At 37.6% G+C, this 25,465-nt stretch overlaps 2 protein-coding genes across 4 annotated transcripts in view; both read left to right on the top strand.

The window, feature by feature from the left end:
* Window positions 1-316: 316 nt before the first annotated feature.
* On the top strand, window positions 317-12,427 carry LOC125240140. The gene is made up of 11 exons (XM_048147986.1): window positions 317-820; window positions 1,884-2,061; window positions 3,237-3,396; window positions 4,282-5,202; window positions 5,432-5,594; window positions 6,662-6,811; window positions 8,263-8,734; window positions 9,339-9,468; window positions 9,967-10,078; window positions 11,062-11,223; window positions 12,267-12,427. Exons 1-11 carry the CDS (start codon window positions 746-748, stop codon window positions 12,372-12,374), a joined length of 2,631 nt encoding a protein of 876 aa, XP_048003943.1. The 5' UTR covers window positions 317-745; the 3' UTR covers window positions 12,375-12,427.
* Window positions 12,428-15,624: 3,197 nt separating this feature from the next.
* The window catches only part of LOC125239780 (UDP-glucosyltransferase 2-like), a 28,253-nt gene continuing 18,412 nt past the window's right edge, over window positions 15,625-25,465 (top strand). Inside the window, exons 1-6 of one of the 3 annotated variants that reach the window (XM_048147462.1) lie at window positions 16,295-16,335; window positions 17,727-17,767; window positions 19,369-19,524; window positions 20,859-20,952; window positions 23,949-24,108; window positions 25,105-25,299. In XM_048147462.1, the coding sequence (XP_048003419.1) occupies window positions 16,323-16,335; window positions 17,727-17,767; window positions 19,369-19,524; window positions 20,859-20,952; window positions 23,949-24,108; window positions 25,105-25,299 (659 nt within the window). In that variant the 5' untranslated portion in view covers window positions 16,295-16,322. Of the gene's footprint in view, window positions 15,784-16,294; window positions 16,336-17,726; window positions 17,768-19,368; window positions 19,525-20,858; window positions 20,953-23,948; window positions 24,109-25,104; window positions 25,300-25,465 lie in introns of those variants that run through there. The other 2 variants (XM_048147463.1, XM_048147464.1) reach the window with 2 other exon arrangements.

The raw sequence follows: 25,465 nt of genomic DNA, 5'->3' as shown, positions 1-25,465 counted from the left end.
TAACAGGCTTACAGTTTGGAATATTAGAATTAAGTTCTGGATTTTTATTACATCAATCAGAAACTCGAATATTTCAGATATTACTGAAAACATGCACGCTGCCAAAAAACCTATTAAAAAAACTACAAGCAAAGACAAACTGCAAGAAGAAAAAATAAAACTACAAGACGAAAAACTAAAGAAAACATCTTACAATGTTTCAACTCCACGGAACTTCGTGCAAAAGTCTTCTACTGCAGACATTTATAACACACCTAAAAAAATACCAGGGTCATCTAAAGACTATAAAAGTTCACCAATGAAAGACTATTTGAAATCCTCACCTTCGTCTATAAGTCAAATCAGTAGTTCAAGCAGAATTAGTACTAGTAGAACTAATAATAGTACTAGTAAAGTTAGTAGTAGATCTAGGAATGAAGCAAATAGTACTAGCAAAGCTAAAACAAGTGAAAGTACAAGCAAAGCTAATGTAACAAGAGCTAGAACAGCAAAAGATCTACCTTTTGTAAATGTTACTGTTAATTCTCCTATAGCTAAGAGGAAACTAGAGTTAAATATAAGTAACGATAAAGCTGTAGATAAAAGTAAGCAAAAAGAGAATAGAAAAGTAAACAATGACAAAGAAGCTAAAGACATTAAAACAAATGAAAATGATAACAGAGAAAGAATTAGATCAAAAACAAGGACTTTAGATGATAACGAAGTGAAGGAATTGACGCCTGATAGAATAGATAATAATGAAGAAATGATAAATTTGAAGCAGAAATTGGTGGCGAGACCGAAAGCTTTTTACGTAGGGCTTGATGAAGATAAGGATAAGGTATGTAAAACTTTAGTAGCTAGATGAATATTACAACGTTATACCACTCATGGTTTTACAAAAGTTGATATTCCCGCCTAGTTTTAAGTGCATGTTTCCCAAAAAACTACTAAACTAAATCTCAGTAATATTATCTTCGGTTACCGCGATAGATACTCATGAAATAAAACTATGGAACCGGATTATATCGCGTGTAATGAGTTTACGATTCATCCCGATGTTTCTAACACTTTACAACATTCGTGGTCAGTGGTCACCTTTAAATCTTAGTAATTAAGACATCTTAGGCACACCTCGGACACTGGCGACCAAATATATAAGAGGCGCATTCCTAGCACACAGTCTTAGCTCGTGTAGGTGAAAACGTACTATGCTTGTACGAGTGAAATATGACAGGTCAACTATTCGTGTTGTTGATAGGTGGTAACTGTGAGGTAACCGAGAGGGGGTGGGCGGCACTTTCAGCGGGGAGCGGGAGTGGCCATACTGTACGATAGTACTCTTTATTATACTGTGTCTTAGGCGAGAACGCTGCACGGCATATCGTACCTACAGATTTCTGCAAAGTCCCATTTGTAATACTTATGTTATGCGAAAAGTTTGGTCAGAGAAGATAATAAGTTTGTCAGTACATTATTATTCTAGAGAAAGTTCAAAGGGCCATTACATATGTACTGAAAAACGTCGTACGATATACGTGCGAAGAGCAAATTTGTAACTTCGATCGTTTTTAATTTATCGCCAATCGTTTCCAACTTCCTCTTTTCCACACTTGTATCGTAGTGCCATCGTAAAAGCATCTTTGTCTGTTTTGTGTGTAATATGTTGTTTTCCATAATTTTGTTCATGTTACCTGTCGTGATTGTTTTTCACCGAATGGTTTAACCAGGAGATCAGCGCAGGAAGTCGCCAGCAATATACTGAGGCATTTCGTGGCTTCTCGTTTTTATGTGTTCCTATTTGTAATATTTTTCTCTTTTGTGTGTTTACGAATAAAATTTATTCTATTCTATCGTAATGAATACTCGATCGTCTACAAATTTACTTAATATAATCCCTCCAGGCTCCAACCAAAAGCGATGAAGACGTAAGTTACGAAGATGATTTCGAGAGCTACGAATCAGACTTCGACTCCTACCATAGCGAGAGGAGTCAAGCGAGCTCTGAACACGAGGAAGGGAGAGAGATAGATGGGGAGGGAAGAGAGAAGGAGAAGGATGAGGAGAATATGCTGGATTCAGGTAAGTGGTTAACAGTTGTCTGTTGCATCTTGCAGAGTCTTTATAATCTTATTCACGATGATATGCAGTCAAATCTAAGGCACGCGTCTTAGTAAATGAAACGAACCATTTAATTAACCCTGTACTTTAATTTTTACAAGCTTTTATTCAACTTGCCTTGTTAGTTTAGTATGTTAGTGTGCGTCAAAACGTAGAAGCTAAATTTGACTCACTTCCCGGTTTCCGATTGAGCTGAAATGTTGCACACATATGTAAATCACGTGACAATGCAATATTATGGTGTCATGGAGCTGATCTGATGATGGAGCGGAAAGCTGATCATAGGAACTCTGTCATGAAACGTCGTATCACATCGAGTAAGGGGTTTTTAGAAACGTCTCAGAGAGGAGTAGATGACTGTTGAAAGAAAGGTACAGTTAGCGATAAAAGCTTGTGCCAAAAATGAAATTTTTGCAAAAAACTTATTAACTGAATGCTGTTTGTGGCTTGAGAAAATTTCAAGAAGCATCAATTTACGAAGCAGAATTTAACCACCACCGTGGAATTACCAAGATTTTTTTATGCGATGGGAGGCAAACGAGCAGACAAGTCGCCTGATGGTAAGCGATCACTGCCGCCCATGGACACCCGAAAGTCCCGAAACACCAGAAGTGTTGGAGGTGCGTTGTCGGCATTTAAGATGGGTGTAGGTAGTAGGTACGCTCTTTTCTTGAAGGTTTGAAGGTCGGAAATACCGCAAGTTTAGCTGATAGGTATTACGATCATTGATAGGTAACGTACAGTTTACTAACATTGATGAATATTTTTGTAATGAGATAGATAGGATAGATTTAAAAGTTTTGAAATTAATAGTCTTGGGTTTGACTTGAACTCTGCTACTGAATTGCGGTCAGTCGCTCTGCTCTCTACTATTTAAGCTACCTAGACTTCATATAATCAAGATAATAATTACCTAGGTCTAAATACACCTAGCAGAATGGATAATAGACTTGATATTCAATGAGTTGTCATCCGTTAGCTCGTTGGGTGGACGACATCGGGAAAATTGCGGGTCACAACTGGATGAGACTAGCTCAGGACCGGGACAAGTGGCGTACTAGAAGAGAGGCCTATGCTCAGCAGTGGGCGATAAAGGGCTGATATGATGAGTTGTCTAAATTAAAAATAATCCTCAGGAAGTTTCGACCTTCGCGAGCAGCGCTCAGCCAAATCCAAGCCAACAGCCATGGAGTTCATCACCGAAACGGAGGAAGACAAGGCTAGTTCTCTGGACGAAGGGTTTCAGGACAGCTCCAGTGCTGTGTCCAGCATGAGGACCGTGGAAGTGCAAGAAAGGTATGTACTTGATTGTTAGTCAGTTTAAAGTGATCCTCAATGAACTACAGTATGGGGTTCCCCAAAAAAGGAGTGTACAAGTTTTTAATGAGTCGGCAACGTGCACGTGACACCCCTTGAGTTACAGGTATCCATAGGTTACGGTGACCGCTTTCCATTAGGTGGACCGTATGCCTGTTTACCACAGACGTGGTATTAAAAAATCGGTGTCCCTTTTATTCCATAAATTATAGATATTATATTAAAGCTTAAATTAAATTAAAGGGTTAGCTAGTAAGCTACTTATTTAGTTAAGTATTAGATTTAAGTTTATTGGTTGGGGACTGAAAATCAGCGGTCTTGCTGAGTCTCATCCATTTTAAGTAGCACAGTGCACACACATCTGTAATTTTATTTACTAAGTTTTTATAAGCTCTTATACATATTTCCATTTCGTGCTGTGTTGGTAAATAAATATCTTTTTTTTTTAATTTAAATTTCATGAGTCTTTGAAAATAATCAGGTGTCGTTTATAGACCAAACGGCATTCAATTAAACTCAAAATAGTCAGGATTCAAGATGTCCGACCGAATGGAGTAAAAACAGGTTTTTGTTTACTTACGTTTTTCTTTTAAATTGTCTTGGTTCTCACTGGCGAAATCCAACGCATACAATAGCACATACATTTATTGGTAGTTTACCCAGCATGTCAAATAGATCATTAAATTTATATTCAGTTGGGGTTTTCCTGATTAAATGGAAAAATACTAAGCGGACCGGTAGAGATAAAAGGTACAATCTGGTGCTTTATGTTTGGTTTTAATTAATAAATAATCGGTCAATTCAGAACTGTATTTACACCATCAGTATCTGTTGTATAGTTAATATTCCATTTTATTTTTTCAGACCTCTTTTCATAGATTTCAACAAATCAAAGGAGAAGAAACGCAAAAAACGCATAGTCGAAAACATGATGCGTCGAGCAAAAGACATATTGAGCATGGTAACACTGCACGAAATGTCATTCACTCTCTTCGAAATGAAGCCCATATCTTATGATTTGTATATGGCAACATTTGGCAGGACAAATTACACGCAAAGTGCAGTGCAAACTTTTGATGATGGTATCACTGAAGAAATCCAAACTGATGAAATTGATGTTGAAAATAAATGGACTCAGCATCCAGTTAAATTTTCAAAAGCAGATATTTATTTAAATGATCATACTTTGAAGAAAAATAAGAGGAGTAGCGATGATTATACGTCGAAATTTAGGTTTTTATTTGAAGATCGTGAGACTAATGAAATTGAAGCGTTTAAAGAATACAAAGATAACGAATTAAGGATATTACTTGAGCAAAAAAGTGGTGTTGGTAATTGTGAAATGTTGCCATATGACATATATGAGAGTAAATTAAAGGATATTAATACAAACTCACTAGGAAAGTTTTTGAAAAGAGCAGAAAGAAAAGTCAGCCATGTTTTAAATTTAAATGGAACGGTGACAGATAACGCAACAAAATCAAACTTACCTTTTAGCTCTGGATATGTTGGTATAACAACGAAAAAAGTGTCAGAAGAGAAGCCTTTCCTAAAAGACGCGAAAATTACAAGTTTAATCTTTTCAGAGGATAAAAGTAGTTTAATTTTGACAGTGCATAAGAAATTCAGTAATGGCGTTTTGGCGGGAAAAAGTCTGGTTTGTTTATGGGACGCCAGTGTTGCCAGGAGTGAGCCTATAAAAATATTAGTTGCCATAGACAATGTGGTTATAGGAAGGTTTAGAGGAAATACTGATGGATTGGTTGTAGCTGCTTTGGAAGATGGGTAAGAGTTTTGTTTATTAGCTATTTTGATGAGTTTTTACTATACTTTTTTTTAACGAATCTTACAAGCAAGTTTTAAGCCAGTTTTCAATGTCCAAAATAGATAAAGCACACTTACCTACTACTTTGATTAAAAAGAAAAAACATACGCAGAAAAAACATACGTTAGGCACTAGTCAAAAGCTCATAGCTTACTCGGTTTTGGGTTATTTTATTTGAACAAATTCCAGTTCCTTACATCTTTGGGACTTGTCAGAAGAACCAACATGGCTGGACGATGTTGCCAGCTCGAAAAAAGATGAATTAGTTCAAGTAAACACGGAACTATTGACGGCTGCTGAAATTGATAGAGAATTCAATCAGAAGAATATCAATGTCAACGATGATTATCAGGTAAGTCTTATATTATTTTCAATGTTTTCTATCATATCATAAACTATGTATTAATCTTTCATATCATTTTAACTATCTCGGTAACTATTGCAAATAGATACAAATAATCCATACTTCCATACTAATGTTATAAATAGGAAAGTGTGTGTGTCTGTTTGTTTGTCCGTCTTTCACGGCAAAACCACATCTCGGGCGATCAAATATATGAAAGAGGCGCGTTCCTAGCACACAGTCTAAGCTCGTGTAGGTGAACGCATACTATACTTGTATGAGTGAAATATGACAGGTCGACTGTTCGCATTTTTGACAGGCGGTAACTGTGAGGTAACCGAGAGGGGGTGGGCGGCACTTTCAGCGGGGAGCGGGAGTGGCCATACTGTACGATAGTACTTTTTATTATACTATGGCAAAACGGAGCGACGAATTGTAGTGATTTTTTAAGTGGAGATAGTTGAAGGGATGGAGAGTGACATAGGCTACCTTGATGGTCTCTTTCTAACGCGAGCGAAGCCGCGGACAAAAGCTAGTACGTTATATAAACAGAAAAATATTGTATGTAACAAAATTAAATGCACAAAAAATGTGTCCTTGAACGGAAGATACTTTTTGCAGCGAGGAAAAGTGCCACTTTGCTCCCTCCTAGCAGGGAAGCCTTTCCGAAACAGTGATGTGAAAATTTATTTCTTTATTTCTTTATTTATAAATTCCTTAAAATTAACACTAACAGACAAGCTATAGCATGTTAATAGGAGGGTAGTTTTAGAGACTCATACAATAGGGTACACACTTAAGGTCTTATGATTGATTCATAATCAGTAGCTAATGGAACTTGGAGTCGTATTAGCTTCCAGGTATCGGCTACTAATCGAAAGGAATTGCGATTCCGTGCTGTAAAACATGTCCAGATTGCTGTCACTGGCCAGTATTTCATTTAGAAGAGTTAATGCATGGTGTAGCGGAGAGTGTGATAGGGCATGAGTTCGTGCTGTCGGGATAGCGAATAGAGTTTGTGAGTTTGTGTAAAATTGTATGTTCCCTACATTTAAAGTGTAACGGTTTATTGACAGCGACCACAGATACCACACGCATTACAAGCGTGTGCATACACGAGCAGTGCTGCCAACTTGACAGACGAAGAGGTCATTGGCCGCACGGTTGGGTTGGAGTTCCTCCGAGCAACGCAAGCGCAGGACAGTGACAGAAGAGTTGTGGGCCAGGTAGGTTTTTCATTTAATCGTATGGCGTATTTACTATTTACATAAATACATACAACAACAACAACATACAATCACGCCTGTATCCCATAAAGGGGTAGGCAGAACACATGAAACTACTAAAGCTTCAGTGCCACTCTTGGCAAATAAGGGGTTGAAAGAAAACGAAACTGTGACATTGCAGTGACAAGTTGCCAGCCTCTCGCCTACGCCACAATTTAACCCATGTCCCATAGTCGTCTTCTACGACAGCCACGGGAAGAAAGGGGGTCGTGAAATTCTTAACCCGTCACCACACAGGCTACATAAATATTTGAAACAATATGTACAGCTTGGCAAAAAACAGTAGAAATAGAACCATTTTTTTATCAAAGCAACATAAGCGCTGTTAGCCTAGCGATAAGTACGTGCGACTTTCGTTCCGGAGGTCACGGGTTCGAACCCCGGCTCGCATCAATGAGTTTTTCGGAATTTATGTGCCAAATATCATTTGATATTTGCCAGTCGCTTTTCGGTGAAGGAAAACATCGTGAGGAAACTGGACTAGTTCCAATAAGGCCTAGTTACCCTTCAGGTTGGGAGAGCAGATGGCAGTCGCTTTCGTAAAACTAGTGCCTGCGCCAAATCTTGGGATACGTTGTCAAAGCGGACCCCAGGGCTCCCATGAACCGTGGCAAATGCCGGGATAACGCAATGATGATTTGAAACAATATGTACAGCTTCGCAAAAAAGTGTCGAAATAGACAAAGTTTTTTTATCATAGCAACATTTACTTGTCTCTAAAAGTGACTCAACAGTTGCCACATGCAAAACGGTTTACATAGACGGTGGCGCCACCATTATTTTCTTTTCTTTTTTACAAGGCTGTATTTAATTAGCTACACAATGTATAAATCTACATTCACGGTTCTAAGCCACGAGATTATTAGGTAGATTGTTACTCATGATTGTCGATGTGGCTAGATAACGATTAAGCACATCATGGCGACCCTGCCAGACTTTGACAGGACCCATTTCCTCTCAGCATCATACAATGAGCTCGTCAGCGTCTGCTCTCTATTCGATGGTAAATAGAATGATATTAATTACAGGGTTACTATAAGATCATAGGCCCGGCGCCCGTGTCGTGACGGGTTAAGAATTTCACCACCCCCTTTCTTCCCGTGGATGTCGTAAGGCGACTGTGGGATATGGGTTAAACTGTGGCGTAGGCGAGAGGCTGGCAACCTGTCACTGCAATGTCACAGTTTCGTTTTCTTTCAACCCCTTATTTGCCAAGAGTGGCACTGAAACTTGAGTAGTTTCATGTGCTCTGCCTACTCCTTCATGGGATACAGGCGTCATTGTCTGTATGTATGCATGTATGTATAAGATCTTACTGGGTAATTAGTAATAAGTGGGCGTTTTAGGCAAAATAATAACATACTAACCTCTTTGTAATTTTACTCTCACAGATCTGTTCATTACAACGACTAGGAGTCCTAACAATATGGACGATAATTCAAGAAAAATCCAAAACTCACGACCTAGGCAAAGCGTTCTGGTCCAAAATGAGACTAGAAAAAACTCAAACGATATCTCTCACCAAACTTCTATGCGCAAAAGACATAAGCGACAACGCTTTCAATCTAAACGCTGGTAAAAAAAGAATGTTAAAAAGAAAACAAGAGAAAGTACTGGCCAGAAATTTTTCGCGCCAAAAGTCAGAGAGTGACATTGACAGACCGCGCAGTGTTGCCAACGCAAGAAGGTTGCCAGTCGAAAATAAATTACCCCACGAGTGGGAAAGTGGGGTTGTGTGTGAGGATTTGAAGATAGTGCAGTATAATAATAGTGATAGGTTGTTGGTGGCCAAAAATGATGGAGAGGTGTTGAGTTGCACGAGGAGTTTGGGCGCAGTGAAGATTGAGAGGCTGTGTGTATCTAGTGAGTATATATAAATATTTTTTTATAACATAAGAAAATGGACACTAGTGAAAATAAAATTGTTTGAACTTCCGAAACTCTTTTTGTATTTGTATATGCATGCTCTTTTAAACTTTAAAGTAAAACCACTGCTTCTCGATCTCAGGATCACAAGCTAAATATTTAGTGTCAAAAAGTGTAAAAGAAGTTGTTGTACAGGTCGATTCACGAAAGCTGGCACGAATGAAATGAACGAAACTTTGATTGTGTGAGTGACACCTGTATTGGTATACAGTCGTAACTGTCAAGAGCCACCATTTTATTGGTTAATCTGTCACACACATGCATATTTTCATTCAAACATTCGTTCCATTCGTGCCAGCTCTTGTGAATTGACCTGTACCTACGAGCTACGTTCTGAAGTTAAATTGTTATTATTATAAATATGTAATTTACAATTTTATATCATGATCCGAGAAAAATATGAAAAACAAGTAGCAACATCGTAGCGTCGTTCCTGTTTTCCACACAAATTGATTTGAAACGAACACTATGGTGTTGCCACTTTTTAATTTTTTACTTTTTTTGCCTGGCTATAACTAATGAATAATCACATCATTTGCAGCGGACACCTCCTCAATAACTTGCCTGGAGGTTTCACCGCATGGACCTTATTTCCTAGCAGCATCAGACCATGGAACCGTCTCTCTATACTCTCTTACGGAGAGTAGAGTGCTACTCACACTCGACTGCCGGTAATACTTTTTTTTAATAACCAGCATCAAAAAAATAAGCAGACTGGCGGTTTTTCTGTCATGGCGACCCTGACAGTATTTGACTTATTGTGGCTAAACAACCAACCAACCCTTTATATGTTTATCCATGATAAACATATAAAAATAAGCAGTTTTGTATAGACACTTCCAAAGCCTAGAAGTTTCACAGCATGGACCATATTTCCATGCATCATCAGACACTGGAACTGTTAGTCTGTATTCACTCACGGACGTGAGAGTAGAGTGCTACTCACACTTGACTGCTGCTGAGACTATATAACATTTTTACCATCATGGCGGCCCTGCCAGCTTTTGACAATTTTGTTAAGCAACTGAAGTGGCCTTCTTGATCGATTAATACTTAAGTTTTGAAATTAGTAAGCATCGGAATTTCAATCAGAATGTGGGACAGGGCATTTCTTCTATATTTCTCGGCTCATAAGCTTTCATTTCAAGTAAAATAATGATTGTTTTCAGCAATGCTCCTCCTCAAGAGTCATGGCAGGCAGACTTCAAGGGAAGGTTTGTCCATAAACCACGAATTCACAGCCATAATAATATCACCGATGTTGTCAACTTAACTAACAGAGTAAGTTTATTTCGTTTTAGTCATAAGGGAATAAGTAAGAGAAGAGTTGTAACACCATACATCAGTAAATGCGGGTTATTTGTATAGGCATAGTTAAGTGACATCTAGCGACAATCACGCGTGAATCACGCGTCAAATAGCGTGGAATTTTATTTAGTTCAGTTTATGTATGAACTTTATTATAACATACTAGATAGTTGCTTTAAGCAAGTTGTGGTACGAATTTTACACAATTCAGCGAGGCGAATTCAAACTTTTTAAAATCAAGAATAGACCGATAGTAAAGAAATCACTGGTAACTATAGACGGTAGCCAAATCTTGGCACGAAAAAGCCTTCGTCCCTACATTTTCAAAATGTCGCATTTTTTAATGCCAAAATTAGAATAAGTAGAAGAATAGAATAAAAGCCCCAAAATTAATAAAAAAATGATTTTGTTGATGCCCCAAATAAAAAAGTTTTAGATTAACGTTTAAAAATGAAAATCAAAAGAAATATTTATTTTTCTAGTAGGCATATTACAATGCGCATATGAACGTCAAATAAAGCTACGCCGGCTCTAACCCTACGCCTCAGCCTCGAGAAGATTTCAGTCCGCCCCCTCAGTTGGAGAGGGGGGTATCCACTATGGGACCGGCAAGAAACTCGGCGGGCCACTTCTTTTCAAAACATTAATTACATCTTATAATTAACATGCATTAAATAACAAGATACAATTTAACATGCAAAAGTATTCATCAAAAAATATTAACAGACTAGGTAGATACTCTATGGAAATTAATTTAAATTTTTTTTTAATTATTTTATAAATTATATTATAAAATTGATTAAGATTTGGTTGACCATCTATATCTTCAAAGAATTAAAATGTTTAATTTATAATCGTAAATTAAAATGTTCTAGTTTACGATTAACATGGATTTCCGCAAAGTAACGCCTGATTCCATCGATTATTTGTTTAATTTATATGAAACCCTTTTTCAGCTATCCGTGACATCAGTGCTCTGGTCGCGGGTCAACCCATTCTGCATCTTCACTGTCACAACTGAAGTTCTTTCTTGTTGGGAGCTCACACATAGTGACATATACCCTAAACATAGCGGTATCAAATCAACAATCGCTAGCATGTCCAGCGATGGAACCTTAGTAAGTACATTTTAGTCCTTTTAATTCTTTTTTTCTAAAGTACATTTCAGCTTTCAGCATAAAGGAATAAGCAATTGAAGAGTTGTTGTTAAACAAGAGAAAATGCGGGTTATTTGTAGTGACATCTAGCGACAATCACGCGTCAAATAGCATAAATTATCAGTACCACTACTCGATACTAGGTGGCAACAGTGTCTCGTCTGCCAAAAATTTAATATTAGAACAGTGGGCCGATTTTTGATTCTCACGCGTTCGAATTCAGAAAATTGTCACTGAAAATAATTTAAAGCAAGTCACCGTGTTCAACCGGCATATTAGTGACAAAATCCCGTATGCGAGATTCAAAAATCGCCCTCTTTACAATTTATATTACAAGCAGAAGGAATTGAAAACGTAATACTGATTAATACTATTGAAATATTAGCTAAAAATTGGTGAGCAATACTGATAATTTACGCTATTTGACGCGTGATGGTCGCTAGATGTCACTTCAAATAACCCGCATTTACTAATATGTGGAGTTATATTATAACTCTTCCCTTACTTAATCCTCTATGGCTTTCGGTGACTTTGGTGACATTATTCTGATAATTTTGTAAGTTAGGAACTTAAACCGATAGTTGTATCTTAAATACAATTAATTGAATTAAGTTTTAAAAATTCTTAAATCTGAACAGCGTGTAATAGGGGCATTCCACGAGAATGTCGCTTACGACATGCAATTCTTCTAATACTTCTGCAGATGCTAAGAAAGCGAAGTTGTGTCTGACAACCTTCCATGACTTGGTTGACCAATTGGCAGTATTTTCTCGAGCTTTACGGATTTGATTGATATAGCCATACAAGGCAAAAGCATTTCTCGTGGAATGCCCCAATATTGAATTGACAGACGAGTAAAGTCGTTTAGTCACATGAGGCAGGCATGCCGATTTCGGCCGATTTAAATGTATCTTAACAAATATCTAGTAGGTAATAGAAAATATCTACTTTTAGATATTTCTACTAGAAATGACCGAATTATGAATCAATATTACTTTTTACAGGCACTGGTAACCAACGACGGAGAAGTGCAAGTACATCGACTGTCCGGCACCAGAGACAAAACCATAGACTATTCTAATCTATTCCACAGATACATAGCACTTTTATAGATACCATAGACCAGTAAAATAGGTATATATACCGATTTTTAGTGCATCTATAGATTATAATTCAGTACTAATATTTAAAAAAAAGTAAACTTATTGACTAGAAAATTAAAATTTTGAAAAAAACCGACCGCGACATAGTGGACCGATTTTCATGAAACATGGCCGACTAACTCAGCTTTCAAACAAAAAAAACTAAATCTAAATCGGTTCATCCGTTCGGGAGCTATGATGCCACAGACAGACAGACAGACAGACAGACACGTCAAACTTATAACACCCAGTCGTTTTTGCGTCGGGGGTTAAAAAGGGCACAAAAAGTGCCCATTTTTTAGGGTTCCGTAGTCAACTAGGAACCCTTATAGTTTCGCCATGTCTGTCTGTCCGTCCGTCCGTCCGTCCGTCCGTCCGTCCGTCCGTCCGTCCGTCCGTCCGTCCGCGGATAATCTCAGTAACCGTTAGCACTAGAAAGCTGAAATTTGGTACCAATATGTATATCAATCACGCCAACAAAGTGCAAAAATAAAAAATGGAAAAAAAAAGTTTTATAAGGGTACCCCCCCTACGTGTAAAGTGGGGGCTGATATTTTTTTTTCATTCCAACCCCAATGTATGATATATTGTTGAATAGGTATTTAAAAATTAATAAGGGTTTACTAAGATTGTTTTTTGATAATATTAATATTTTCAGAAATAATCGCTCCTAAAGGAAAAAAAAAGTGCGTCCCCCCCTCTAACTTTTGAACCATATGTTTAAAACATATGAAAAAAATCACAAAAGTAGAACTTTATTAGGACTTTCTAGGAAAACTGTTTTGAACTTGATAGGTTCAGTAGTTTTTGAGAAAAATACGGAAAACTACGGAACCCTACACTGAGCGTGGCCCGACACGCTCTTGGCCGGTTTTTTTAATTTGTTGCCATTTTTAACTGACAATATGGGTGTGCCATAGACTATATAATCTTTTAAAGTAAGAACACTCAGTCCGTTTTCACATTATCCGATCCGATATCGGAAGGATTTCAAAGGAAGCAATCCAAGATGGCGCCTGTAATGTATGAGATATCGGTCCTATGCCTTATCCTATCTTTACATACAATATCTTTATTTAGATGACTTTCACATTTTTTAAAATTTTTAAGAAAAATAGTGGTTGTTGTATGAACAAAATAGATGGCGCTGTAATTTGTTTTTTTTTGGAAGTGGTTTTGGTTTGGTCATTAGCTGCCCAAATGGAAAATTATAATTTCAAACAAGCACTGTTTTGTCTTTCATACAAGTTTAAAAGTAATACTAAAATAACAACTCAACAAATTTTGAAACTTTTTTGACACACCTTATGATTGTTAAGATTTAAACTAGTTTTTTGTCTAAGAGAATTGTAAATATGCCGCATTAATATTGTCTACATTATTTAGAGCAATAAGATTGTCTCCGCACTGATAGATTGAAATAAATTGATATTGAGTAGATTTTTTCTTTCATTTCACATTTCAACGACGCATTTATGTTATTTAAATGTTTATAGGTACTCAATGACATTTTAACTGATTGTTAACTTTAGAAGTATTAATTTATTTCTTGACTCCACAGTCAAACTTATACCATAGATTTGTGGGAGCACTGTATATTTATACTATTGTTACTTTTGATATAAAATAAATTACGAAGCCTCGACGTTATCAGGGGCGGCTCACTCCGCGATCCTTTCGCCGTGCTACAAGTACATGCCGGCGGCCGCGAGCCCATTCAGTGGCGACGACCTTCGCGCGGCGCAATAGAATTCAATGTCGTCTGCACGCGTGCGGTCCGTTTGTTAATGTAGGTAAGAATTTAGAATGGCGGCGTTTTGTGAACATCAAAGGAGTGAGCCTTCTGTACTTGTACTATATATTATGTGACGTTATGTCGTCACCTAAATGTAGTTAATATTTTGTTATGTAATTACGAGTATTTAGTTACACAGTGCTTTGTTTCTTACTGTTATGCGGTGTAACATATTTGAATTACTTAAATAAATAAATAAAAAAATATAGGTCAAAGATATAGGAGAGCGGATATTCCGAGCGATTTTTATTGAATACGTCTCTTGCAAGGTAACAACAAGGTCTTAAACCCACATACTAGTTTAAATGTACGCAGCGCCGGCCCGCGCACTCGATCAGGGTAGAGCGAGATATAGTTTTGGCGCCCCATTGTTTTACCTTTTTTGGGGGGTTCGATGCCAAAATGCTCATAGATTCGCTGTGACCATCTGAAACGTCACAACCATTTGACTAGGTAACTAAAATATTTCACATGTATGTGTGACAACAGATTACTTATGGGGAGGGCTTGATTCTATAAAAGCCCCTGTCTTTCATAGGACAAACGTACGCGAGGTTAATGCTTTCCTGTGCTCTGTGAGACGTTTTGCGCCTGTGGCTTTAAGAACTCAGCTTTGAATTACGGATAAACACTGAGCGTTTGTATAGCGACGTAACATTGTCTCTGTTCGGCGTCGCAACAATGTGGTTCGTCAAGAGCTAAAAACATCTTTCGCGGCGCCCAGCAACAGTAGCAACAGCCCCACCTTATGAATGTTGTACATGGTGGCATTGTGGTGCAACTATTCATAATCTGAATCACAATCACAAATCTAGATTTTCAATATCTGAATAAAATTCATTTCCGGCTCCTCTCGCCATTTTGGACTATGTATGCGCCCACGCAATGACGATTTTGGCGCCCCTTACCATTCGGCGCCTAGAGCGGCCGCTCCACTCGCTCTACCCTTAATCTGGCCCTGAATGGACGCTCCTATTGGGCTATTGCGCAGACACGCGCATCAATTCCATGTCTGTGTACACAGCCAGTTGTGTCACGCACGCACACAACGACAACCGTATGCTCATGTTATGAGTCAACTGTGACACGTCCGCCGGCGGCTTGTCCGATCTCCAGTATTATAAATGCCCAGAGTGCGCACGAATGGCACAAACGCGCACGAAACGAAACGCTAGTAGTTATTATCTATCTATATCGCTCTTGCGTATTGGCGTGACAGAGCTAGACTACATTTCTGCGGCGTTTCGGTGGCGTTTCGCGAAAACGCCATTCGGCTGCGGGGCCTGTATAAGCAACTGTTCTAAATCACCTTAAATTGTTATCAATTTGATTACTTCGATAAAATTATCATGTAGTTTTTTGTTGAACAATCAATTATTATCAGTGTATTAATCTCAGCGATTGTTATAGGACTTATAGGTCATATTTGTTTCATTGTTTATTCTTCCAATCAACTGATTAAGTGTACCTACCTATACTGAAATAGTGTTTTGTGTGTGTGTATAAAAAAAATCCACCCACTTTCGAGTCAGACTTGCAGACTACAAAAAATCGTCTTTGCCTTTGGCTAGTCTGTGGACAAGAGTAAGCCCATTTATAACAATAAAAAAAAAAAATTTCACCACACCAACGTCTAGTAAAGTTACGGCCGGCGGAAACGGTCTGGCATTGATGAATACCAATTTCTAACAACGTGCGTTTCGACCCTTGCCTTCGTGCACCGATGGCCGAGTGGTTCAGGCATTCGCCCGGTAAGCGGAGTACGCTGGTTCGATTCCAGCTCGGAACACTGGAGGCCTTGGTCACTTTTTCTTTGTATATGACATTTATTTAATGTTTCTAACAACGTGCTCTAACACATACATAAAAATCAGCCTTGAGAATGTAAGGAAAGTTAGCACTTTTTTTTTCACCTTCAGCACTCGATAGCAAAAAAATGGCCGTCGGGCCGAACTAGAAAATATGCACACATTAAGAGGGCTTTCATGTGAAAAATAGTGGAATCGCAACCGAGCGCTTAATCATACCGTGTGTGGTATCAAATTAAAGGGTTTTGCGAGTAGTTTACAAATATGTAACATATTATAGGACTTTTTCTACTTGGTCTAACAAAATATGAGAAGATGTCCAAAAATGGTAATAATTGTGACGGTGAAGGCTCGTTTTCAAAAAATTGCCAAAAATATATAATAGAAATTTATAATCACTAAGGCATAATAGCACATTTAGTAAACGTTGCTGATTAATTTTGTACGAAAATAATTTCAAAGTGATGTAGATTTTCAAAGAAATTTTCACTTAATTTTAGGTAATTTCTGAAAAAAATTGAATTCGTCTTAGCCTCGTTTACTCTTTTTCAAAACCTTATAATAAAAATGTAGTCTGAGAAGATTGTAGTACAGGATATACGTACTATTATACATTTACCAGTTTCAGAATTCAAAATTGTCCAAATTTTACAAATAAGATCGACTAATTCAGCGCTATACGCGGCTTTTCCTAAACGTGCATCAGAGAAGAATTCATAAATAATTTAGTGAGATACATACATACATACATACATACATATAATCACGCCTGTATCCCATAAAAGGGTAGGCAGAGCACATGAACTACTAAAGTTTCAGTGCCACTCTTGGCAAAAAGGGGTTGATAGAAATCGAAATTGTGCCATTGCAGTGACAGGTTGCCAGCCTCTCGCCTACGCCACAATTTAACCCATATCCCACAGTCGACTTCTACGACACCCACGGGAAGAAAGGGGGTGGTGAAATTCTTAACCCGTCACCACACGGGGAAGTGAGATAGTTTTCAAAAATATCGTCTGATAAGAATCAAGATAATAAGATGCTCTAATTGAAACTTGAATTAAATATATCTATTAGATAACGGAAAGTGTAGTATTTCACCGACTAAAACTATCAATTTTACATTATTTTGACGTTTTTCTTGAAAGAACCATTAAACGTCGATACGAACTCTACATTATCCCTAAGTTTCATCCTTGAGAATTTGAGGAAGGTCTGGCGGCTTGGGCTCTCAGTCAATTACTTTGCTATTCAAAAACAAATAGCAAAATTGTATTTTATCCACAAGAGCGCAAAGTAATTTCATACAAATTTCAACCTAATGTCTTAAGAGCTGGCTGGGCTGGTAAAATTTTACCAATAAATGATGATTTGGTAATTTTGGTAACATAAATATTGAATACGAGAAGATTGCTGTTAGAAAGAGACAAAAGTAGTCTATGTCACCCTCCATCCCATCAACTATATGCACCAATCTGCACTTAAAAAATCACGTCAATTCGTCGGTATAGGGTTTACCGTGAAAGACGGATAAACAAACAGACACACACTACCATTTATAATATTAAGTACCTCGTACCTAGTTGTCATTGATACAAAAAGTTTTGACATTGATAAAACAATGCAACAACTCACGTCTTTTATGTTATCATTGCATTATTGAAATAATAACGATTAATCATATTATTATCTTAATTCTGACATAAATAAACACAATAGATAGGTCTTTAGTGTCAATTAACAGTACGAGTACAGTACAGGTAATTATGGGCTTATTTTATTGATTTATTTATTATAAATTTTGGTCATTGCTTGTTCTAGTTTTTAACCCCCGACGCAAAAACGAAGGGGTGTTATAAGTTTGACGTGTCTGTCTGTCTGTCTGTCTGTCTGTCTGTCTGTTTGTCTGTCTGTATGTGTGTCTGTCTGTGGCACCGTAGCTCCCGAACGGATGAACCGATTTAGATTTATTTTTTTTGTCTGAAAGCTGCATTAGTCGGGAGTGTTCTTAGCCATGAAAATCGGTCCACTTGGTCGCGGTCGGGGGTTTTTTCAAAATTTTAATTTTGTGGTTATTGTCCATATACTCTGGTTTTCGTCTGGTCTTCTGGATAACAAGTGCGGGCTAATAATGTATTAACTTTTAATATGATATAATAATAATATTATAATTGGGAAAGTGTATGTATGCGCCGCGAGCACTCGTGCCTAAGGACGGGTCTCCTAAATGACTCGAAACATCGTCACTGCTTTGAAAAAATATCGTATCTCACGCTGCTCCTCAAAGTTAAAACGCAGTAAGTCTATATGCATTCCATACATACTTACTACAATTTTCTTTTCATTGACAGACGAAGATACAAGTTTTTTAAAAAGTAGTGACGACATGTCGCAACAGTCGCGATATGGTAATGTGGGTACAACAACCGTATATTTATTAAATATGTAGCAGTAGAAGTAGTAGTAAACGTTTTATTGCACAGAACAAATTACAAGTACAGTAAATAATTATAATGTTTATGTACAAGGGTGAGCTTATCCCTTTAAGGGATCTCTTCCAACGGATGAACACTAACGTATGTGGACGAAAGTAATACAATGACAAACAATTTTTAAATAATTTTCAGGTAACATGAAGCTTGCATATACCTAACAGCATTATTGTCTACTAATTAGTAAATTACTTGCTATTCCGCCTGTTGTCGAACACTAACGCATGTGGACGAAAACTAGCACAATGATAAACAATTTTCAAATAATATTCAGGCGGCTTGAAGCTTGCATATACGTAATACATAGCATTAGTCTCTACTAATTAATAATAATAAATTATTTGCTATTCCGTCTGTGGACGAATACTAACGACTAATGTATGTGGATGAAAAATAGCACAATGACAAACAATTTTGAAATAATTTTCAGGCGACATGAAGCTTGCATATAACAGCATTATTCTCTACTAATTAAAATTATTTGCTATTCCGTCTGTGAACGAAAACTAGCACAATGACCAAATATTTCTTATGGGCCATTTTTTTCAAAGTTGTCCACTCAACTTTTTTTTTGGATTTGGAATTTTTTATGTGGTTTCCACTCAGAATCGCGAGCGCTTTCAATTCTAATAGGAGAAAAAAAGTGTCCCAATCCCAAGGTTTTTTCCCATTCCGTTACCATTTTTTCATACATTTTGTATGGCGGTAACGGAATGAAAGGTTCGAAAAAACGTATGGAAATCTTGGGACACATTTTTTCTCCTAACAGGATCGAAAGAGCTCGCGATTCTGAGTATTAATCGCGTAAAAATACCCATGTTACAAAAAAAGTGGGGTGGACAACTTTGAAAAAAATGGCCCTTATATAGTTTTCAGACAGCATGAAGCTTGCCCTATTCGTCCTATGGGCGACAATATCCCTGGGTGAGGGGTACAGGATCCTGTGTGTCTTTCCTGTTCCGTCTCCAAGCCATAATATAGCTGGGAAAGGATTTGTGGACGCTCTACTCCAAGCTGGACATCAGGTGACTGAGCATTTCTTTTTTTTTTTGCCACTTTTATGAAATGTGATATTTTTGAAAAACAAAATGCTATTTCTACTCAGAATTACCAGCTTTTTCAATCCTAGTAGTTAAAAAAATTGTCCCATACGAATTTTTCTTATTTTGTTACCATTTTCCATACATGTTGTATGGGGTAACAAAAGAGGAAAGTAACAAAAATGTATGGAAATTCTGGGACACTTTTTGTCTACCAGTAAGATTAAAAGTACTCGTGATTCTGAGTACAATTGACCTAAAATTCCCTAAAACAATCAAAGTAAAAAAAACCGGCCAAGAGCGTGTCGGGCCACGCTCAGTGTAGGGTTCCGTAGTTTTCCGTATTTTTCTCAAAAACTACTGAATCTATCAAGTTCAAAACAATTTTCCTAGAAAGTTTTTATAAAGTTCTACTTTTGTGATTTTTTTCATATTTTTTAAACGTATGGTTCAAAAGTTAGAGGGGGGGGACGCACTTTTTTTTCCTTTAGAAGCGATTATTTCCGAAAATATTAATATTATCAAAAAACGATCTTAGTAAACCCTTATTCATTTTTAAATACCTATCCAACAATATATCACACGTTGGGGTTGGAATGAAAAAAAATATCAGCCCCCACTTTACATGTAGGGGGGGTACCCTAATAAAACATTTTTTTCTATTTTTTATTTTTGCACTTTGTTGGCGTGATTGATATACATATTGGTACCAAATTTCAGCTTTCTAGTGCTTACGGTTACTGAGATTATCCGCGGACGGACGGACGGACGGACGGACGGACGGACGGACGGACAGACAGACATGGCGAAACTATAAGGGTTCCTAGTTGACTACGGAACCCTAAAAATGGCAAAAAAAATGCTCTACTAGTTTTGTACTTTGTATAATTTATTGAAATTAATACTGTGTTTTCGGCGCCGCTAGCATTATAATATTAAATTTGAAATGTCTATAAAATTATGTGTGTTTCTGACAATCAGCGTCCCTCCTTTTCACACGTTACCAATACCTAAGAAGTACGTAGTTTAATTGCTGCGTCATTTCTTTTAAAAGTGAATATATTTTTTGGAAGGTCAGTTGGAAGTGGAAGACCTAGGCAAACTTTTCTTGTTCAAATCGGGGAAATATTGCAAAAAGGCCAGGTCAGAAGTACTCGAAACCGACGAGCGTGTATGAGAGACGTTATGAAAGTGTGTGAAGCGAAAGTGGTTTGTCAGGATCGTAGTAAATGGAAATCCGTGATCTCTGCCTACCCCTCTGGGAAACAGGCGTGATTGTATGTATGTATGTTGTATGTATGTATATATTTTTGGCACAGGTTTGGTGGGCTACTCCGTACCCTGAGAAGGTAAAGCATCAGACAGACAACCTGACCATCATCGATGTCAGCGCCACCAAGAAGGTGTTTGAAAGTAAATCATTGTACTTTAAACATGAAATAAACGTCATATATAGAGATGGGCCGAATATGGACTTGGGTTAATATTAGGTTCAGCTCTTACCGAACCGAACATTCGGCCCAATATTCGGTTACGCCATATTTTTAAAGCGGATGTTGAGATTAAAACTGTTAAATGATTGGTGCCCGTGTGGTGACGGGTTAAGATTTTCACCACCCCCTTTCTTCCCGTGGGTGTCGTCTACGAGGCGACTGTGGGATATGGGTTAAATTGTGGCGTAGGCGAGAGGCTGGCAACCTGTCACTGCAATGTCACAGTTTCGTTTTCTTTCAACCCCTTATTTGCCAAGAGTGGCACTGAAAGCTGAGTAGTTTCATGTGCTCTGCCTACCCCTTCATGGGACACAGGCGTGATTGTATGTTGTATTGTAAATGATTGATAATAGTTACATAATATGTTACTACAACTATGTTCTTATGATTTAGTGGATAACTAAAACTTAGTTAAAACAACTCTGAACTCTTCTCAAATCTTAAACTACGGTTTTTTAACATTTAAAAAAAACAATTGTATTACATTTTTGACGCATAGTTATCTCTTTTTAGTAGGTAGTTCCTTAGAAAGCTACTAAAATAGGAGCTTATTTTATTATCCAATGGAATAAGTAAGATCTTCATTAGTTATTTACTATGTTTATTCGATAAATATTCGGCAACGCAACCGAATTATTCGGCCGAATACGAACATTGAAAAACTTGTCGAATATGCCGAATACCGAATATTTACCGATTATTCGGCCCATCTCCATGTACAAACAAAAAGTGAATGAGGCCTCCAAGTGCCCCCTGGAGTTTACCGGACGGATGCCTAAACCACTCGACCATCGGATCACGAAGGCAAGGGTTGAAAATTCCAAACATGTGACATTTATTTCATGTTTATAGTAATTATAGTATAATAGTAGTGTGACTATTTAAAAAATACAAATTAAAAGAAATGAAAAAAGCAACCATAGAGGAATAAGTAAGGGAAGAGTTGTATCCCATACATCATTAAATGCGGGTTATTTGTATAGGCATAGTTAAGTGACATCTAGCGACAATCACGCGTCAATCACGCGTCAAATAGCGTGAATTATCAGTACCACTACTCGATATTAGGTGGCAACTGTGTCGCGTCTGCCAAAAATTTAATATAAAAACAGTTATATAATTATGTTGCTATGCCCTCTCAGGGTTCATGTTGAGACTACATTATAATTAGCCTAAGATCATTATGTGTACACATGAATTGCAATAAAGCATTGAAATTGAAATTGAAAAAAGTTTACAACTTAGGTGACGGACCCAATCATGGACAGTTTAAGAAAAAAATTCGCCTGTTTTTGTTATTTCACTGATAAATGTAAAAATTCTACCGCCAAGCGTGTTAAATCTTGAATGTCTTATCCTTTTTCTACATTTCAAGCGTATTGCAGAATAGATACTCCTATTGGTTTCTTCATAGTTAACAAATTAAAACTAGGTGTTTTTTCTCCAATTATGGACGGCAGTTCTCCAGTAATGGATCCCCCATTATGGACAGTGAAATAAGTTTAAAATTTTACTTTTAAAGCCAACTGATACGCAATGAGTCAATTTTATACACCATAAATACAATTAGTTTGGGTTATTTTAACATAGGATTGTTTCTTGTAAATTTTGGTTTTGTAAATTGTTCCTTGTCCATCATAGGAGGTAGGCAGTTTTTCGGGTCCAGTAATGGACACTTGCAAAATAACGTCATTTCTTTATATCTTTGGAGCAACAAACTAGTATGTTTTATACCTTATCTCATGCTTAATGCAGTAAGTAAAACGCATTCAAGATTACACCGTGCGTTATTTTTTTATTATTTTATACATGAACTCATCTCTCTTAGCAACATTACTAAGAATTCGTCTTGATATTTTTTTCAGTAAACTGGTGAATTTTATCTTGTCTCCAAATCCTTCAGAAATAACCGAATTAATTGAAACTTCAAAATTAAACAGCTCTACAACTCTAGTTTATGGTACATAGCCGTCAGTTTTTAGAAACTTATATTAGATACTTATTTTTAAGGATTTGTGATTTTTTGTCCATAATGGCATCACCGTCCATTATGGGGTATTTTACCTTACAAGCAGAAGGAATTGAAAACAGAATACTGATTAATACTATTGTATTATTACTATTATTAGCTAAAAATTGGTGAATATTAGACTTTAGTCTTTCGTCGCGACATGTATTGACAGTAGCAGTACTGATATTTTACGCTAGTTGACGCGTGATTGTCGCTAGATGTCACTTAACTATGCCTATACAAATAACTCGCATTTACTGATGTATGGAGTTACAACTCTTCCCCATAGATTTAGAATTATTAAACTAGATTGTGTAGTTAGGTCAAAAAGTGTGTCCACATGAGAGGTCATTGTTTGCTGGTGGCTGGTGTCCCTCTCGCACTTACTGACAATGTCAACATTATTCAGTGACGTCATCACTGTCATACATTGGGGATACCAGTCAATTTTCAAAGTTACTACCAAATCTACTAATACCTTGAAGGTATTTTTTAATTATACAAATCTTTGATTTATTGGCATCAAAATAATTACATTATAATTATTTTCCAATTCTTTGAAATATATGGAAACCCTAGTTTGAATATAATACTAAAATAATATAAGAAGTTATAAAGTCAGGTAATATACAGATAAAAATACTACTACTATGGTAACCTCATTAACACGCCACACGTGCGAGAGGGATACCAGTCCAAACAATGCCCTCTCATGTGGACCGTTTTCGCTAGTCTGATACGATCGCCTTTCTGTCTCAGTGATAAGGTTCAATTTAGTATGGCAAAAAATGTGATTCCGCTCCCCTGTAAAGGTCTTTGCTCTTCCCTTACTTTTTCCTCTATGATATACGTATCTCTGATGCAGCACTAATACAGTTTTTCATGAAAAGACATGTCTGTTTCAGATGTCAATATGACGAATCCCCAGCCAGCTTATAAACTACTCTTCATGTCCGCTAACATAGCTGCCACCGCGGCAGCATCGCCAGAGTTGCAGCAAGCCATGCTGACGGTAGATTTCCATGCTGTCGTTACTGAGTGGTTCGCTTCGGATATACCCGCTGGGTAAGTTGTTCCACAATTATTTAAATACATACATACATACGTACATACAATCACGCCTGTATCCCATAAAGAGGTAGGTAGAACACATGAAACTACTAAAGCTTCAGTGCCACTCTTGGCAAATAAGGGGTTGAAAGAAAACAAAACTGTGACAATTATTTAAATATCGCAAAAATATCGTGTTTGGCACAAGCTCTTGTCGCTGACTGTAGTTTTCTTTCAACAGTCATCTACTGCTCTCCGAGACGTTTCTAAAAACCTCTTACTCGATGGGGATTCGACGTTTCATTACAGAGTTCCTATGGCCACCTTTCTGCTCCATCATCAGATCAGGGGGCTACCATGAAGTGCTAAAGCCGTTCAGTTTAGGTTGAGAGAGAGGGACGGAGCTATGGAACTGCTGTAGCTTCGTCCCTTTCTCCCAACCTAAAGTGAATGGCTTTAGCACTTCATGGTAACCCCCCAGGTGCCGTAGCCGAATGGCATTTCTGCGACGCGCAACGAAAACGAAACGCCGCGAAAAGTTGTCTGGCTCGTCGCACCAATACGCAAGAGCGATAGAGATAGATATATCAAGCGTTTCGTTTCGCATGCGTAAATGCATTTCCCCAACGTTAAAAAAAGGCCAGTCATTTCTTCACCAGAGCGACCCAGTTGAGCATTTCTTTTTTTTTTTGCCAATAAAAAAAATTTGATTGTTTTAGGGAATTTTAGGTCAATTGTAGTCAAAATCACGAGTACTTTCAATCTCACTGGGAGACAAAAAGTGTCCCAGAATTTCCATACATTTTTGTTACTTTCCTCTTTTGTTACCCCATACAACATGTACGGAAAATGGTAACAAAATAAGAAAAAATCGTATGGGACAATTTTTTTAACTACCAGGATTGAAAAAGCTAGTAATTCTGAGTAGAAATAGCATTTTTTTTTTTCAAAAATACCACACTTCAAAAAAAAAGAAATGCTCAGTTGTAAAGATTCTGCTCTCTGTTCCAGATACGCCGCAGTCCAGCAAGCCCCCTGGATAATGCTGAGTAGCGTGGTGGCCCACTCTTGCCTGGAGATGCTGGTGGATGACGTCACCAGCACAGCGCTCGTGCCGACTATGATGACGATAGCGCCTCTACCCATGGGGTTCTTTCAGCGAGCAGCCAACAGTGTTGTTGTGGGGCTGATGCAGTTTGTGACCTGGTAAGGACAGACAGACAGACATCATGATGACGATAGCGCCTCTACCCATGGGATTTTTTCAGCGAGCAGCCAACAGTGTTGTTGTGGGGCTGATGCAGTTTTTACATGGTAAGGACAGACAGACAGACAGACATCATGATGACGATAGCGCCTCTACCCATGGGAT

The sequence above is a fragment of the Leguminivora glycinivorella genome, chromosome 26 (assembly GCF_023078275.1).
Source record: "Leguminivora glycinivorella isolate SPB_JAAS2020 chromosome 26, LegGlyc_1.1, whole genome shotgun sequence".
In the NCBI taxonomy this organism is placed as follows: domain Eukaryota; kingdom Metazoa; phylum Arthropoda; class Insecta; order Lepidoptera; family Tortricidae; genus Leguminivora; species Leguminivora glycinivorella.
This window is presented reverse-complemented; position numbering and strand designations above follow the sequence as displayed.